The 17,347-nt window shown below is 44.6% G+C and overlaps 1 protein-coding gene across 1 annotated transcript in view; it reads right to left on the bottom strand.

Moving 5' to 3' along the window:
• LOC134586418 (zinc finger protein 227-like) overlaps nt 1–17,347 on the bottom strand; it is a 40,848-nt gene that overhangs the window by 16,277 nt on the left and 7,224 nt on the right. The window contains exons 2-3 of the mRNA XM_063441930.1: nt 5,968–6,121; nt 4,077–4,162 (exon numbers count right to left, since the gene is read on the bottom strand). Coding sequence (XP_063298000.1) covers nt 4,077–4,115 — 39 coding nt within the window. The 5' untranslated portion in view covers nt 4,116–4,162; nt 5,968–6,121. The remainder of the gene's footprint in view (nt 1–4,076; nt 4,163–5,967; nt 6,122–17,347) is intronic.

Genomic DNA, 17,347 nt, shown 5'->3' with positions numbered 1-17,347 from the left:
CTTCTCTTTGCAAACGTATTACTTCATTTGGATTCCACTACCACCTGCATGCCAATGACATCCAAATATATCTCTCCTCCCCTGATCTCCCCACCGCTGTCCTACAATGTGTCACCGCTTGCCTTTCCTAAATCTCTGACTGGATGAACTCCCACATTCTGAAACACAATCTTTCTAAAACAGAGCTTCTTATTTTTCCTCCTCCTAATGCTGATCCTCCTCTTTTGCCTTTTCTGCAAATTGATGGTACTTGCATCACTCCGTCCTTGTAAGCTCGCTGTGTTAGTGTTATCTTTGATGATGGCCTCATTTTTGCACCTCACATCGTCTGTTGCTAAAACCTGTTGATTCCACCTTTAAAACATTGCCCGCGTCCGCCGCTTTCTTAAGCAAAATGCTGCCAAGGAGCTTGTTCATGCTCTAGTAATCTCTCACATGGATTATTGTAAATCTATTTTACTTTATTCTCCCCAGAAGTGATAAAGTCTCATTACAATTAGTAATGAATGCTGTCGCTCCTCCCATACCTCGCCCCTCTGTGGATCCTTACACTGGCTTCCTGTATCCTATAGGTGTCAATATAAAATACTAACCTTTACCTATAAAGCTCTAAACAACTCCAGCCTATGTTAAATTTCTTCACTGATCCGTATATACATCCCTTCTCGATTTCTCCGCTCTACCGGTAACCATCTCCTGTTCGCTGCTCGCACGCTTATGCTAACTCACACTTGCAGGACTTTTCACGGGTGGCTCCCTTACTTTGGGACAGTCTGCCTACCTCTATCAGACTATGCCTTAACCTTCAATCGTTTAAGAAATCCTTCAAAACCCATCTGTCCAGAATTGCCTATTGCCTCCCATAGTAACTGTCACAAACCTGTCTATTGCTCTCTCCTAAAGAGCCACACTCCACTCTTACCTCCAGTTCTGCTACTTTCCCACCTTATTTGGTTGCTGTCCCCCTTGCTGCCCTAGTGTGTCTTTATATCCCATCTCCTCTAGACTATAAGCTTGTCTGAGCAGGGTCCTCATTTACCTATTGCTCCTGTAACATTTAGTAATTATCACATTTATTGTTACATCAACCACCCCCGCTATATAATTACCAATAATAATAATAAGAAGAAGAGAAGACACTGGATGAATATGGTATTATATGGGCACACTGGGAGAACATGTCCTCACCAAATGGTCCAGGAACCCAGTTTTCTAAGAGAAGGTCTTTGCCGAAAATCATACCTTATCACCAGTACTGTAAGAGGAGAGGTCTGCGTGTCATTTGTTCAATTGTTTTTTTTTTTTAGATCAAGTCAGACCTAACTCCAAGTCTTGCATACACCATGGGTTCCTGATGATTTCCTGATTTCAACTGCGGTATAAATTGTCTAAAGTGTGCCCTCTCAATCTTGCACCTGGAGAAAGGCTCCCACACTTACATAGAAAGCCTTTTCCGGACATAGGCAGTTAGAGAGCGATTCCCGGACATCGGCAGAGAGACTGCCATTCCCAGACATGGACAGAGAGACGGCCATTCCCAGACATGGGCAGAGAGACGGCCATTCCCAGACATGGGCAGAGAGACGGCCATTCCCGGTCATGGGCAGAGAGACGACCATTCCCAGACATGGACAGAGAGACGGCCATTCCCGGACATGGGCAGAGAGACGACCATTCCCGGACATGGGCAGAGAGACGACCATTCCCGGACATGGGCAGAGAGACTGCCATTCCCGGACATGGGCAGAGAGACTGCCATTCCCGGACATGGGCAGAGAGACTGCCATTCCCGGACATGGGCAGTGAAAGAGTGATTCCCGGACATGGGCAGAGACAGCCAGCCATTTCCAGACACGGGCAGAGAGACAGTCAGACCGCTGGTTAGGCGTTGCATTAAAGGAACACTATAGGGTCAGGAACACAAACATGTATTCCTAACCCTTTAGTGTTAGAACCACCGTCTAGCCCTTCTGAAGCCCCTAAATATAGTGAAATCTAACTTTTATTCAAGTCTGCAGCTGCTGCCTCTGCCCCTTATCTGCCTGCTTTCCCATTGGCTGAGCTTGTCAACGGATTGGCTGAGCTTGTCAAGGAGGCAGATCAAGGGCCGAGCCAGCACAAGCCCAACACAGTCCTGGCCAATCAGCATCTTCTCATAGAGGTGCCCAAGAAAGCACCTCTAGCAGCCATCAGAGGAGAGGAGCAGCTGTAGTTGTTCTGGTGACTATAGTGTCCCTTTAAGGGAGGCCGTCGGTTGGAGCCTGCACTAAGGGAGGCCGTCGGTTGGAGCCTGCACTAAGGGAGGCCGTCGGTTGGAGCCTGCACTAAGGGAGGCCGTCGGTTGGAGCCTGCACTAAGGGAGGCCGTCGGTTGGAGCCTGCACTAAGGGAGGCCGTCGGTTGGAGCCTGCACTAAGGGAGGCCGTCGGTTGGAGCCTGCACTAAGGGAGGCCGTCGGTTGGAGCCTGCACTAAGGGAGGCCGTCGGTTGGAGCCTGCACTAAGGGAGGCCGTCGGTTGGAGCCTGCACTAAGGGAGGCCGTCGGTTGGAGCCTGCACTAAGGGAGGCCGTCGGTTGGAGCCTGCACTAAGGGAGGCCGTCGGTTGGAGCCTGCACTAAGGGAGGCCGTCGGTTGGAGCCTGCACTAAGGGAGGCCGTCGGTTGGAGCCTGCACTAAGGGAGGCCGTCGGTTGGAGCCTGCACTAAGGGAGGCCGTCGGTTGGAGCCTGCACTAAGGGAGGCCGTCGGTTGGAGCCTATAGTGTCCCTTTAAGGGAGGCCCTCGGTTGGAGCCGGCACTAAGGTAGGCCGTCGGTTGGAGCCTGCACTAAGGTAGGCCGTCGGTTGGAGCCTGCACTAAGGGAGGCCGTCGGTTGGAGCCTGCACTAAGGGAGGCCGTCGGTTGGAGCCTGCACTAAGGGAGGCCGTCGGTTGGAGCCTGCACTAAGGGAGGCCGTCGGTTGGAGCCTGCACTAAGGGAGGCCGTCGGTTGGAGCCTGCACTAAGGGAGGCCGTCGGTTGGAGCCTGCACTAAGGGAGGCCGTCGGTTGGAGCCTGCACTAAGGGAGGCCGTCGGTTGGAGCCTGCACTAAGGGAGGCCGTCGGTTGGAGCCTGCACTAAGGGAGGCCGTCGGTTGGAGCCTGCACTAAGGGAGGCCGTCGGTTGGAGCCTGCACTAAGGGAGGCCGTCGGTTGGAGCCTGCACTAAGGGAGGCCGTCGGTTGGAGCCTGCACTAAGGGAGGCCGTCGGTTGGAGCCTGCACTAAGGGAGGCCGTCGGTTGGAGCCTGCACTAAGGGAGGCCGTCGGTTGGAGCCTGCACTAAGGGAGGCCGTCGGTTGGAGCCTGCACTAAGGGAGGCCGTCGGTTGGAGCCTGCACTAAGGGAGGCCGTCGGTTGGAGCCTGCACTAAGGGAGGCCGTCGGTTGGAGCCTGCACTAAGGGAGGCCGTCGGTTGGAGCCTATAGTGTCCCTTTAAGGGAGGCCCTCGGTTGGAGCCGGCCCTAAGGTAGGCCGTCGGTTGGAGCCGGCACTAAGGTAGGCCGTCGGTTGGAGCCTGCACTAAGGGAGGCCGTCGGTTGGAGCCTGCACTAAGGGAGGCCGTCGGTTGGAGCCTGCACTAAGGGAGGCCGTCGGTTGGAGCCTGCACTAAGGGAGGCCGTCGGTTGGAGCCTGCACTAAGGGAGGCCGTCGGTTGGAGCCTGCACTATGGGAGGCCGTCGGTTGGAGCCTGCACTATGGGAGGCCGTCGGTTGGAGCCTGCACTAAGGGAGGCCGTCGGTTGGAGCCTGCACTAAGGGAGGCCGTCGGTTGGAGCCTGCACTAAGGGAGGCCGTCGGTTGGAGCCTGCACTAAGGGAGGCCGTCGGTTGGAGCCTGCACTAAGGGAGGCCGTCGGTTGGAGCCTGCACTAAGGGAGGCCGTCGGTTGGAGCCTGCACTAAGGGAGGCCGTCGGTTGGAGCCTGCACTAAGGGAGGCCGTCGGTTGGAGCCTGCACTAAGGGAGGCCGTCGGTTGGAGCCTGCACTAAGGGAGGTCATTGGTTAAGCTCTGGGTGTATGCCGTACACAGTAGTCGTACCCGGACTGAAACCTGCTGTGGGAGGATGCTGGCATCCATCTTGCACTGTGTTGGTGTTCTCGGGTAAAGGTTATTAGAGGCCGGATCTGTGGAAGAGAAGAGAAAAATTCCATTATTCTTCTGTCAGGTTGAGCATCATTATACAAACATAAAATTACAGGAAAAGCCCTACTGAAAAATGGCTAATAAGTGTGTGGTTTATAAGGTACAGGGCGCTCTTAAAGGAAGATAATCTGTTCCCATACCAGATATATACATGTAAGGGTATTTATTCATGCATAGAAAATACAAGTCATCATTATAGCAGAGAGAATGAAACCCCAATGTTTCGGCTGTGAAGCCTTCCTCTGGGAGAGGTCCCACAGAGGAAGGCTTCACAGCCGAAACGTTGGGGTTTCATTTCTCCTGCCCTTGCTCAGTATTTTTTTTTATTTTATTAATGGGTTTTTGCATTTAGTACTTCACTTACATTGTGGTTTTGGTACTATATACTGTTATAATGATGCCTTGTATTGTAATGTATGCGTGAATAAATACTCTTTTATGTGCAAAACTGTGGTGTGCCTTGGGATCATTTCTTATTTTTTTAGGTTGAGCATCATTCTCAGAGCTCCACACATCACAAAACAAACAGTTTGTTCATATCTCAAACTCAGAATATATCCGCCTGGTTCACTTTACCACTACCAACACTGACTGTTGAGAAAGGTCCATCCCTCCATTTTATGGCTTATTACTCTGCAATGACCCATTGTCATTATGCTTGCAATGCTCATTTAAAGTGAAGATATCACCTCAACAAATCCCTAATCCTAACCTTCAGTTTACTGAAACTGCCACCAAAGTCACCCAGACTGCCTTATCCCGGTGCACTGGTCCTGTTATTTTAGAAACTGCTACATAGGGTTTAATCCACCTCTAGGCACGGTCTTCCTATATCGCTATTTCCAGAATATTTAATATTGCACTAACCGACACATTGGACTGGACAAAATAATGGAAACCCCTTATAATAAATCAATTCCAAGGCCCTAACAAGGGCTACAGCCACCATTTGTCACCACGCCGGCTTTGATCCCGAGTGCTGCCGTACGAGGAAAAGTATCCAGTTATTTCTCGCTGCTTTGAAAACTGATTTCAGTGCTTTTCATAGCTGACACAACCGAATATGTCTCATCTTTTCAGGTGTCCTCAAAGCCACGATTTAGTTCCTTCATCCCAAAACGCGATTTTTGATAGTGTTTTCATTAATTTGTCCACTCTCTGTACGTATACAAATCCACCTGATCTATAAACCAGTGGGACACCCAGGTTAAAGCACACTTTTATTATTATTTTAAGTATTCCTCTCCTGATAATACTCCCTCTCCCTGACACTTGCCTTTATTTATATTATCTTTTCTTCCTATCTGGGCGCAACCATTTTGTCCTTCTCTGCCCGTGATGTCTGCTGTGTTTATCTGTGGATTTTATGGATGGATTGTGGGTAAATTTAATTGGCCACTGATTTTGTCAACTTAAAAGCTATAAATAAGGAAACATAGTCCCAAGATTTTTTTCTGTGTTTAATGAAAACTAGAAAACTCAGGGGGGGGGGGGGGGAAGATATTCAGGGAAATATGATCACAACACCCAAACAGCCTCTTGCTGTTATAGAGGCAGCTCCTTCCTGAACTTGTACTATGTGTGAATGTCATACAGTATGATTAAATGGGCTCTGTGTTGGCCACGTACGTGGAAGTACACACAACCACACGGACAATGCTCTCACAAGTGGTCTCTGCAGAAGATTAATAACAAACTATGGAACTAGAGGTGAATATATTTTACATGCTCCTCCATTTTGCGTCTTTCAATTAATTCCGATGTATGAGAACCTGGTGTTACCCACCTTGAACAATTTGCAGCCAATTTAATCCCCTTAGTAAGAACAGGATCTGTGCAGGCCCCAGGGGTTGATCTGGGTAGAAATGTTCGGACAACGATCGCAGTACATTGAGAACATTGGAAGGGTCGATAGTGGACACTCGGACCTTCTTTGTAGCCTAGAATGATATGTAAAACTACGTGACATATCGTATCCGGACTAAAGGTTAATCTCACCCTTATAACAGGACTATTCACTACACCTTTAGAACAGACTATTACTAGATAACATTGTCTGAGGATCAGCATAGGAAGGGATACATTGACCAAAAACAATGTGTTCTTACAAACAGTTTTTTTTTGGTTGGAGTAAAACTTTAATCCTGTCACTACCAAGCAGTTTTTGATTTAAAAATATTAGAATAATATTAATTTGAAGCAAGGTATGCATAGTAACATATAACACAGCAATTTTCTAAATAGATCGCTTTGATGATAAATGTAAAAATAAAAATTCTGTGTTTACCTGCTTTACACTTATTTGGCCATCCTTTTAAAACAATATTTGGACGATGAAAAGCTTTGGACAGTATACAGTGTCATTTAGTTTGCAATATTTTACACAGTCTGAAATGTTAATATAAAAGCAAAAATAAAAATGTTCTCACATACAGCAGGTGTGACGAAAAATATATATAAAAATGGTCAAATACCCTGCTTAAAGATATTTGTAAGGACCCTGAAGACATCGCTAACAGTACAGCTCACTAAAATGGCAGCAGAATGTACAAGCATAACGTCCACGTAAGTAAGTACAGTTAAATCCCATATTTCTGAAGTAAAGGTATTTAAAACTGCTATAGATTTATTTATTTTTTTTAACCAATCTCTGTCTTTGAAATGCTAATGTAATGCTGACAGTGAAATGGTAAAGTCCATTAACTCCTTCCCTTGACTATAGGAATGGTATGACCCACTGAATCTTCCTTTACTGTTTGTAAGCTGGGGGTGAGCAGACATTATCAGTAAATTTACAGACTTTAAAACAGTGACTAGTGGCTTATTGCTAATCATAACTAGAGTATAAATGAGGGTGAGTAAGGCTTTATTAATTATTATTTATCACTTTACAATAATAAAATGAGGATATTTGACAAGTAATTTACATACGGAATAGAACAGACACAGGTGCAGAAGACCCTGCTCGAACGAGCTTACAGTCTAAACATGATGCTGCAAAATATATAAATGTGTTTATAATTTAATTTGTGTTTTAAAATGTTAATGATTATACACTACCCCCTGCCGCTTACCTTCGTTTATATTAATCATCTTTTTCTTTCTCGTGCCAGAGCTCAATATATAGGGGGCCGCCATTTTGTTCTCCCCTACCCATGATGCTTGCACTCTGCCTTCTGTGGGATTAATTTTACTAGTGGATTGTGGGTAAATTACTTTGGCAATTGAAATGGAACTTTGTTTAAAGCCGCACGGTCACCCCGCCCCTGAAAATAGAATCTCAATGAAATACTAACTAATTTCACTGAAATTCCACCCCAGTCAAGATACATACAGAGACAAAGTAGGGGCTAGCTTGTCTCTGTATTTCTCCTCCGTCTGACGTTCTTAGATTTAGGGAGGAGTCTAAGTGTTAATCCCGACAATCGTTACCAGCTGCAGGGTATCTGCTGTGTCTATGGAGGATCCCACAGTCTCGCAGGGTCCTCCAAAGATATCAATGCTGTACTATCTTGCATGCAGGGAATCGTCTGTGTCCGTGGAGGATTGAACAGTCTCATAGGGTACTTCATAGATTTCAATGCTGTTCGATCTTGCATGCAGCAAATTGGCTGTGCCTATGGCGGATCTATGGATTACAGACGTGACGTCGGCTCCTGGCGCTGAAGCACCAGGAGCTAAAGAGAAGCAGACCGAGGAAGATGGAGGCGTCCGTGAGGGACAGGTTTAGGTAAGTAAATCACACCATTATCTATCCCACGGCCACCTGAACCACAACAGCCATGTCACAGTCCGGGGTCTTTTCGAATTTTGCAAAACGCCCATACGGTGACAGATTTGCTTTAAGTGTCACCCATTGCAAAATTAAAACAATGGAAAACAGAGAAAAAAAAATAAATAAAAAAGAGATTGTAACAAGACATGATAACGAGAGGTTGGAGGAAAATCGAAAAAGTGGAGATGGGAATTTCCATAAGAACAGTGCAACCCGTGATTTAATCAAACTGCTTATTTAATATAGTAACGAAAACATATCAAAATTAGTAAAAAAAAATAAAGATATCTCTGCATTATATGCAGACAATTCTCGGATCTGCTTTTTCTGCAGTGATCTCATTATAAAATGGCTTTATTCAATTATCTGTGATCTTCCCAGTGCTTTCAACTGGATTGCAGACAGTTTCCCACAATCGCTCGCACAGTAGGGGTATGAATAGATAATAAGAGCAGCTTGTGACCCTCTACCTATTCATTAAACAATATGATAAATGCTCTGCATTCATGAACAGTACGGACCGCTGGGAATACGAAGTGAATTTAACATTTTAGACCAAAATAGTCGGCTATGTCATCAGTTCAGCTTTTTTGTCTAAAAGATTTTTTTTCTTCTTGTTTTGTTTCAGTTCAATACATATAAAGGGTTACTCCAGCCAAAAAACACAATTTTCATGAAAAACTGGATTTGGTTAGAGTAAACCCCCACCCCAAGTTAAAAAAGAAATCCTTGAAAGAGGAGGGATGCGGGCTGGGAGGAGGGATGCGGGCTGGGAGGAGGGATGCGGGCTGGGAGGAGGGTAGAGTGTGCCCATGCACAGAATTTACATTAGCCGGCCCAAAACTCTTGTATTGGGCTGGCTACTGACGCAGCGGTGGGAGTTACACATGTGGCAGGAGAAGGGTAAAACTATGTTAAAAGCTGCACAAGACTCCAGGCAACATGACCACTTCAAATCACTGTTGTGGTCTTGGTGCATGGAGTAACCCATTAAAGAACTAATGATTTTTTTCGAGTAATGTAAACTATCAAAACTATTATTAATGATTGATTCGAGAAAATTTTACTTTTCTTAAATTTGACCTCGCAGCCATGTTGGGTCAGATTCTACTGTTATCTGTCACTGTTACCAACTGCTGCTCCGGCTTCACACAGAGCAATCGCAGCAGCAAGTTAAAGGGGCACTATCGTCACTACAACAACTACAGCTTAATGTACGGTATACAGATTAATGTACAATATAAAGAATAATGATATAAAGCTTAACTTATAGTATACAGCACAATGTACGGTATACAGATTAATGTACAATATAAAGAATAATGATATAAAGCTTAACTTATAGTATACAGCATAATGTACCGTATACAGATTAACATAGGGGTTCTGGTGCTATAGCCTGTCCCTAAATGCTTTCTAATGTAAACACAGCCTTTTCTGGGAAAAGGCTGTGTTTACATTACTGCCTAGGACGGGGGTAGCTGTAAGGAAACCTAGGATATCTAATCCTCATTCGCTAGTTTCCTCCCGAACCGCCGGAGCATCAGTGATTATAGCTCTCCGTTCGGTAGATGAAATAGACGAAATCCATATAAATATAAATAGCTTTACAAGATGATTCCCTTAATAAAGCATGCAAATCCCCAAACATCAGCCGAAGTCAAGAAGAAGGGTGCAACAGAACTGGCTTTTAATGACCACACGCTGGCTTTTATTCAAGTCCCCATGCAAGGGGACATCCCACAGGGTGGGACACAGTACAACCAATCATTTACAGGAAAAACGTAAAACACTCCCAGCACAAACATACAATTCCCTCCCCTAGTCATGGAGATAATCAAGTCTAATAAAGTAATAACTTGATTATCTCCAGGCAGAAAAATTAAAATTTTCCCCAATATTCAGAACACCCCTTTAGGCATACGTTATCCCCACAAACAATATGTCCCCTGATGGTCACCCAGATCGGGGCTAACATAATCAAATTTCACCCAGATCGGTTCAGGGGTTCTCAAATTATATGGAAGTCTTTTGTGACCGGCTAACCGCGAGGTGGCTGCCCAAAATAGTTCCATGAGTTTGGGTAGTTTTGACGGTCTATTTCGTTAAGTGTCAAAAAACGAATAATTCCACGAATGGTTTCCCCTGGCTCTTAGCAGAGATTGTTCCCCTCATTCGAATGCACAAAAGTGCCGAACAGCGCACTTCTAGCTGTTCGGGAAATAAAGATCCAGCGTTCGCTTGTTGAGACCGGTGTTCGGGAAGTCGAGTGTCCGATTTTAGTTCCAGACACTCGACGACCAAGTCCCGCTGCCTTTGTTCGCATAAAAAAAGATAGCCATCGTTTTCTCAGCCACGTGGCGTTCGGTAGTACGAACGCCGGCCGCACAGGTAGAGGGTTCAATTCAGGCGTTCTTTGAAGTTTAACGAGCCAGGAGGGTGGTCTCTGTTCGGTAGTTACATCTACCGAATGAATAGGGAAGAAATATTGAACATAAAAGAGGGATTTCTTCACAATAGCAAACCTTTAACACTTCAGATGTTGTGGACTACATCTCCCAGAATCCCCTTACAACAGGAATATTGGAACAGTATCAGGGGAAATCTAGTCCAATCCCTGGCCTAGGAACACCTTTAGTGTCCCTGACTCAATGCATCTCCAGGAGGAGATTCTGATTGGTAAAATGCAGCATTTTGCCATGCATGCGCAATGGCCTCCTAACTGGCTCAGATCGTCAAATTTGATCATCTTAACCACAGAGGCAGTGCCAGCACGGCGAGGCTGACCTTTAAAGGGAGGCAAGAGAGGCCGGTCACCTAAAGACTGTTTTTACCATTGTTTGTATTCCAACAGTATAGTGTTCCTTTAAGTTGGGCAGCAACTAGTCAAATAATAGTGGAATCTAAACAAACGAAATCATGAAATGTCATTAAATGTAATTGGATGAACCTGTGTCTGATTTTCTGTCATTTCCTGTTGGGGGTGGAGTAATTGCTTGTTAACAAGTGCAGGTCCCAAATTTGACTCCCCAATGACTGGATAACCCCCCTCCATCTGCCACAATAATTTGTCATACTGATTAATAAATAACACATGTGGACTATTTTTGCTCATTTTAGGTTGGTGCCAAAGACCACATGAATTATTTTCACTTTATTCACTGATATGCTCCATAGAAAAGGGGTGTCCTGGGTTCCCCCGTGTGACACCGGAGGACTCAGAGCAGTTAGTATTCCTTCATGTTATTTCTAATCATTATTTCCTGCAGTTCCGCATTTTACCACAAGGGGAACTTGATGCTTTTATTTCAACTGGCGGATTTTTATTTTACGCAGGTTTCTTTTACTTTCTTGGGAAGTATAGAAAGAATACAAGTTTGGACTCCCTAGGAAAGGAGATTCTAGTTTGTTTTCGCCCTCCCACTAAGTATACTGACCAGCACGAGTCCACTTATGGCTATATTAACCTTTGTAATCTTTGCTGGGACCAGCAGTTCTTACATACACACCTATACACACCATGTCCTGATCCAATCGAATGTGAAGAATCAAAATATTTTTACATGTAAAACAGTGCGATCAGGTTTCCATAATGATGCCAATTAACAAAGCATACTGACAGCATCAAAAATCACTTAACATCTGTTTCAGGAAGCCATGATGGGTACCAAGTGGTGGGGTAGCTGCTGGTGTCAGTGACCACACAAATAATTAAGTAACTCGGCAACACCAAACAACCTTCAACATGAATGAATGGATGCATCTAATGCCTCGTTTCCACTGAGCGGATCGGTTCGGTACGGTACGGTTCGCTATTTTGGGTGTTTCCATTATGAAAGTGGTCCATATAAGCGAACCGTACCGATCCATTCAGGGTCCTGCTTCAGATGTAGGGCCATAGAAAATGGAACGGTTCGGTTAGGGCGGGGCTACTATACAATCCATTGATTGGTGGACAGGAAGAGCATTTTTTTCTAAACCCCGCATGGCCTTGAAGGTCTGACTTGCAGTGGAAACGCTCACCAGAATGGGCTGGTCCATTCTAAACCTTCCAAACTGTACCGACCCGAACCGATCCGCTCAGTGGAAACGAGGCATATGTGATCACTTTCATATGTATCGATGGACCCAGGCTTGGAATAAACCTTGCCGGGGCTATCTGTAATGGCCGAATAAATCAATAACTTTGGAAATTTTTCTGGTGTTGTGGAGTTAATTTGCTCATAAAGCCACAGTAGTAGGCAGCATAATTTCTGAACTACCCGGCCCACGTAATAGTGACAGCAACATGCGCCAACCTCCAGCTGAAAAGCAGGCGGTTACTTGCCCTCACCATCTATTTAATCAACATGCAGTCAAAACCTTGTTGACCGGTCCATGCCCCATATTTAATGGGTAACACGCCTTCTGGGAGATACGCCAAATGTACTCCTGTTGGTAAACCAAACTCAAAATAAAATTAAAAAAACAAAACAAAGTGTGTTCTGGTAATTCTTTGTGAATACAATGCCCGCTCACCCTTACCCTAGCCGCCCTGGTCACTTATCAAGTGCTCTGTGCGAGCGTGGCCGAATAAAGCTTATAGGACGGAGGTGGAAAGATGTCACTGCGAGTAATGAAAGTGGTTAAAGTTGTGATGTTAATTATATTACAAAAGTTGACCAAAATGCACAAGGTCATAATGTAAAATTAAACAAAATTGGTGAATGACACTGCAAATCAATAAAAAAAAAAAAATGTAAACAAAAAAAAATACAAAGACTATAATGCAGTTAAGCTGAACGAACTTTATTGCTTCTGTTCGGTTGATGGAAGTAGCTGAGAACTCCAAATCACTCAGGTGACCTTGTGGAGGTCCAGAAGGGCATTCCCATGCACACATGGACCTCTGAGCATGTCCACCAACCCATAAGGTTCCTTGTCATCTAGTGACTGATATGGCAGAGCCATTCTGCTTGATTGGCAAGGTACAAGTTCATGTGTTGCCCATTATGTCAGGGAGCCTCATACTTGTTTCCAATTATGATTGGACATCTGGAAGAAGAAAACAAATGGATGTTGGTTAGAAAATTGACAGGATTAAAAAGGCTCAGTGTACTTATAGTTCAATCTGAAAATTAATTCAGATAAATCTAGTTATTCGTCCTTCAAAATGAGCATGCTCTTATAAGCTGCCACAATCAATACAAGGTCGTACGTTTAACTGAAATATGCGAAATCTAAACAAAAATAAACAATAGTGAATAAACTACAGAGTCGGTGACACAGAAAGAAAAGAATTCGAGATAAACACTGCATTAATGCAAATCACAGCTAGCATGCGTAGGTCTTTAACCCCTTCACCAACAAATTATTGGAATTTAAAAAAAACAAAACAATTTTTTGTATTCTGGAATGTGTGAATTTATTTTTTGTCAGTATATATAAATAGCAACTTTAATGTCAACTACAAAATCCTGCTTGATAAAACAGCACTGCCACTTTTTTGTTGTTCATGAAGATACAATCTTTATTTTCAATTCTTTTTGAAATACCAACACAACCAAAATATTAAGATGCTGTAGGGGTCCTGTTTTATGTTAAACCTAATTTCTAGTAAAACGTGTAACGTCAAATAGCTTTCTCCACTATACCACACCACTTTAGATTAGCGGCTTCCGAGATTGTTTGTACGAGAATATTCAAATACCGCAGGCTTATCTTTCTAGAGCTGATCCAGAAGGAGGAGGTGCTGAGGAAGAAGATGATATTCAGGTGAGTAGATCTCCATTCCATTCCTCTCCCGGGAGTCATCCTGTATGCAGACACATGTCCTTGAAGGTTCTTTGCAAAAATATCAGAGATACCAGTGACAGTGCTTCTTTAAAGACCAGAACACAAAAAATCTATATAAATTTTCTTTTTCTTATTAGCATGCTTTTGAAATGGTGTAGAACATGCTTATAAGGAGATGAGGTACGGATGCACACCTAGGCCATCCGTTTAGACACACTACTGAAGGGGTTAATGCCTACTGTGATACTGGCCTTCCTCCATAAATTGACATACAAACCATTGCACTTAACCCCTTAAGGACACATGACGTGTGTGACACGTCATGATTCCCTTTTATTCCAGAAGTTTGGTCCTTAAGGGGTTAAAGTGGATATGACAAAATATTAGTCAAATAAGCACATTTATTGGTCACCTGTGAGTGTTGATCAATTCGTACCTGAAGATTGTAAGATGTCTCCATTCATTTGTCACTTGTTCAGCCAGGAGCCTCAAGGCAGTTGCTGTGAATTTCAGCGCAAACCACTGTCCATCCAAATCTAGATGTTACAAATGTCCACCAAGCGCGTCTCTCTGTGATCTTCACATGTTCCTAAGCTGGTAAAGAGAGCCACAATCTTGGCCAGAAGACATTTATTGGACAAGGAGGCCTTTTGGGTTCCTCAACCAGGTCTACTGCTCTGACTACTGGCTCAGTACCCTATTGGTTAAATGGTAAACATTCCCAGACAACTGGCTCTGTTGTCTAATTAGTAAAAATACCAAATTACTGGCCCTGTACGTTAATAGGTACCACTCCTACATAGAAACTCTGCGTTTTACTTTATTAACACATACCTACTGAACCTGAATTCTTACAGGTAACCCTCCCTAATTGATAGCATAGCTCTCTTTTAGGTAATGCTGCCTCATGGCTTTGCAGTCTAATGTGTAACACTCTCTAATTGTTTATTCAGCACTGTACATAGTAATGCTGTCCAACTATTATCTCTGCAGTCTCATAGGTGAAACTCTATTCAAGTTTCTACTGGGTAGCGTCAACTACCGATTCTATAACACTTTGTATTTACGGAATTAGCTCTCCTGGACAAAACTGTCTAATGAGTATTTTCTCACCACCCCTCTTGTGTCTTTGATTGCCTCTCAGCTATTTCCAAATGGACAGCTGCTCATTTCCTTAAACTTAAATCGGTCCAAAACAGAACTTCTGGTCTTCCCTCCTTTAAGTGTTGCTACTCCCTTGTCTGTTTCCCTCCAAGTCAACGGTGCTACCATCCGCTCTACCTCGCAGGCTCGCTGCCTAGGTGTTCTCTTTGACTCTGACCTCCTTCACCCCTCATGTACAATTAATCGCCAAATCCTGCCACTTCTATCTCAAAAATACAGCGCACATCCAACCCTATTTAACGCCTGACACGGTGAAGGTGCTTGTCCATGCCGCTGTCCTCTCTCACCATGACTACTGAAACCCGCTTCTCAGTGGTCTTACGTGTTTCCAACTTGCCCCATTATAGTCTATAATGAATGCAGCGGTGAGGCTCATCTCCTAAAACTGTAATCAAAACAATACCTAGCCGTCACTGAATACTATCCTAGCAATGTACTTTTCTACCCTACCCTTACCTTTTGTGTCACATTATCCCAATCCCTCTGTTACTGTCACTATACCCCACTCCCTCTAACATGTAAACTCACTGAGCAGGCCCTCAATCCCTCTGTTACTGTCACTATACCCCACTCCCTCTAGCATGTAAACTCACTGAGCAGGCCCTCAATCCCTCTGTTACTGTCACTATACCCCACTCCCTCTAACATGTAAACTCACTGAGCAGGCCCTCAATCCCTCTGTTACTGTCACTATACCCCACTCCCTCTAGCATGTAAACTCACTGAGCAGGCCCTCAATCCCTCTGTTACTGTGTCACTATACCCCACTCCCTCTAACATGTAAACTCACTGAGCAGGGCCCTCATTCCTTTTGTTACTGTGTTACTATACCCCACTCCCTCTAACATGTAAACTCACTGAGCAGGGCCCTCAATCCCTTTGTTACTGTGTTACTATACCCCACTCCCTCTAACATGTAAACTCACTGAGCAGGGCCCTCAATCACTCTGTTACTGTGTCACTATACCCCACTCCCTCTAACATGTAAACTCACTGAGCAGGGCCCCCAATCCCTCTGTTACTGTGTCACTATACCCCACACCCTCTAACATGTAAACTCACTGAGCAGGGCCCTCAATCCCTCTGTTACTGTGTCACTATACCCCACTCCCTCTAACATGTAAGCTCACTGAGCAGAGCCCTCAATCCCTCTGTTACTGTATCACTATACCCAACCATCTAGCCCCCCTGGGCCCCCCACACCTCCATAAATATAGCAACATCTTACTCAAGCCAGAAGCTGTAACTCTGCATGCTGTTTGCCTCAAAAAAAACAAGCAGTCTGCTGACATAATTAGAAGTAGTAGCCTGATCCAATCACAATGCTTCCCCATAGGATTGGCTGAGACTGACAAGGAGGCAGATCAGGGGCAGAGCCAGCATGATTCAAACACAGCCCTGGCCAATCAGCATCTTCTCATAGAGATGAATTGAATCAATGAATCTCTATGAGGAAAGTCCAGTGTCTGCATGCAGAGGGTGGAGATACTGAATGTTTGGATGCATTTTAGGCAGCCATGACCCAGGAAGGATCTCTAACAGCCATCTGAGGAGTGGCCAGTGAAGTTATCACTAGGCTGTAATGTAAACACTGCATTTTCTCTGAAAAGGCAGTGTTTACAGCAAAAAGCCTGAAGGTAACGATTCTACTCACCAGAACAAATTCAATAGGCTGTAGCTGTTCTAGTGACTATAGTGTCCCTTTAATTTTAAATTTATTCGCGAGCGCCAATAAAGCTAGATGCATTAAACTTCTCCTTCCTTGGAAGTAACTCTGGTTTTAAAATGAAAACACAAAATATAAACTAATAATAACAATACATTCCAATGAAAACCGACGAGTCTCAGTTGACTTTGGCCATTACTGACAGATGCTGCGTATGAGACGAATAGGCTGGTCAGAACAAGAAATCCAGATAATTGTCTTGGACTTATTGCTTGGATACGACAGTCCAACTAAACACATTCTGCAAGGAGTCCTCGATACGACTGGCCTTCGGGCGTTAAATGTATTCAAATCATAAAACAACTGACACTCTCTGCCAATCACAGCCGCCCATTGCTGCTCACGCTAATACTTCCTCATTAACCAAAACAGTACAAAGGCTGCTGGGGACTCTCATTAAGCATTAAAACATTAAAAATGGTTAAACACCTTATGGAAGGACAGCGCCAGGGGACTCCAGACACTATAACAGATCTCCCAGCGCTGGTGTCCTGCGAATCAGGACGCCAGTGAAAGGGAGGTAAAGGGGGTGGGGCCAGTGATACCATTGCATAACTAGCTCCACCCCCAAAGGAGCAGACTCACCTGAATTAATAGCAAATCAGGTTGGCTTAAATGCACACCAGGCTGCTTGCCCATCATGCGGGCTGGCCCACTGAGAGTAGACCCTGCAGGGGGCACAGTTTCAGTGCTCCTTGCGGGGTCCTAGTGCCCTAGTCATAGTGC

The sequence above is a fragment of the Pelobates fuscus genome, chromosome 2 (assembly GCF_036172605.1).
Source record: "Pelobates fuscus isolate aPelFus1 chromosome 2, aPelFus1.pri, whole genome shotgun sequence".
Taxonomy (NCBI): domain Eukaryota; kingdom Metazoa; phylum Chordata; class Amphibia; order Anura; family Pelobatidae; genus Pelobates; species Pelobates fuscus.
This window is presented reverse-complemented; position numbering and strand designations above follow the sequence as displayed.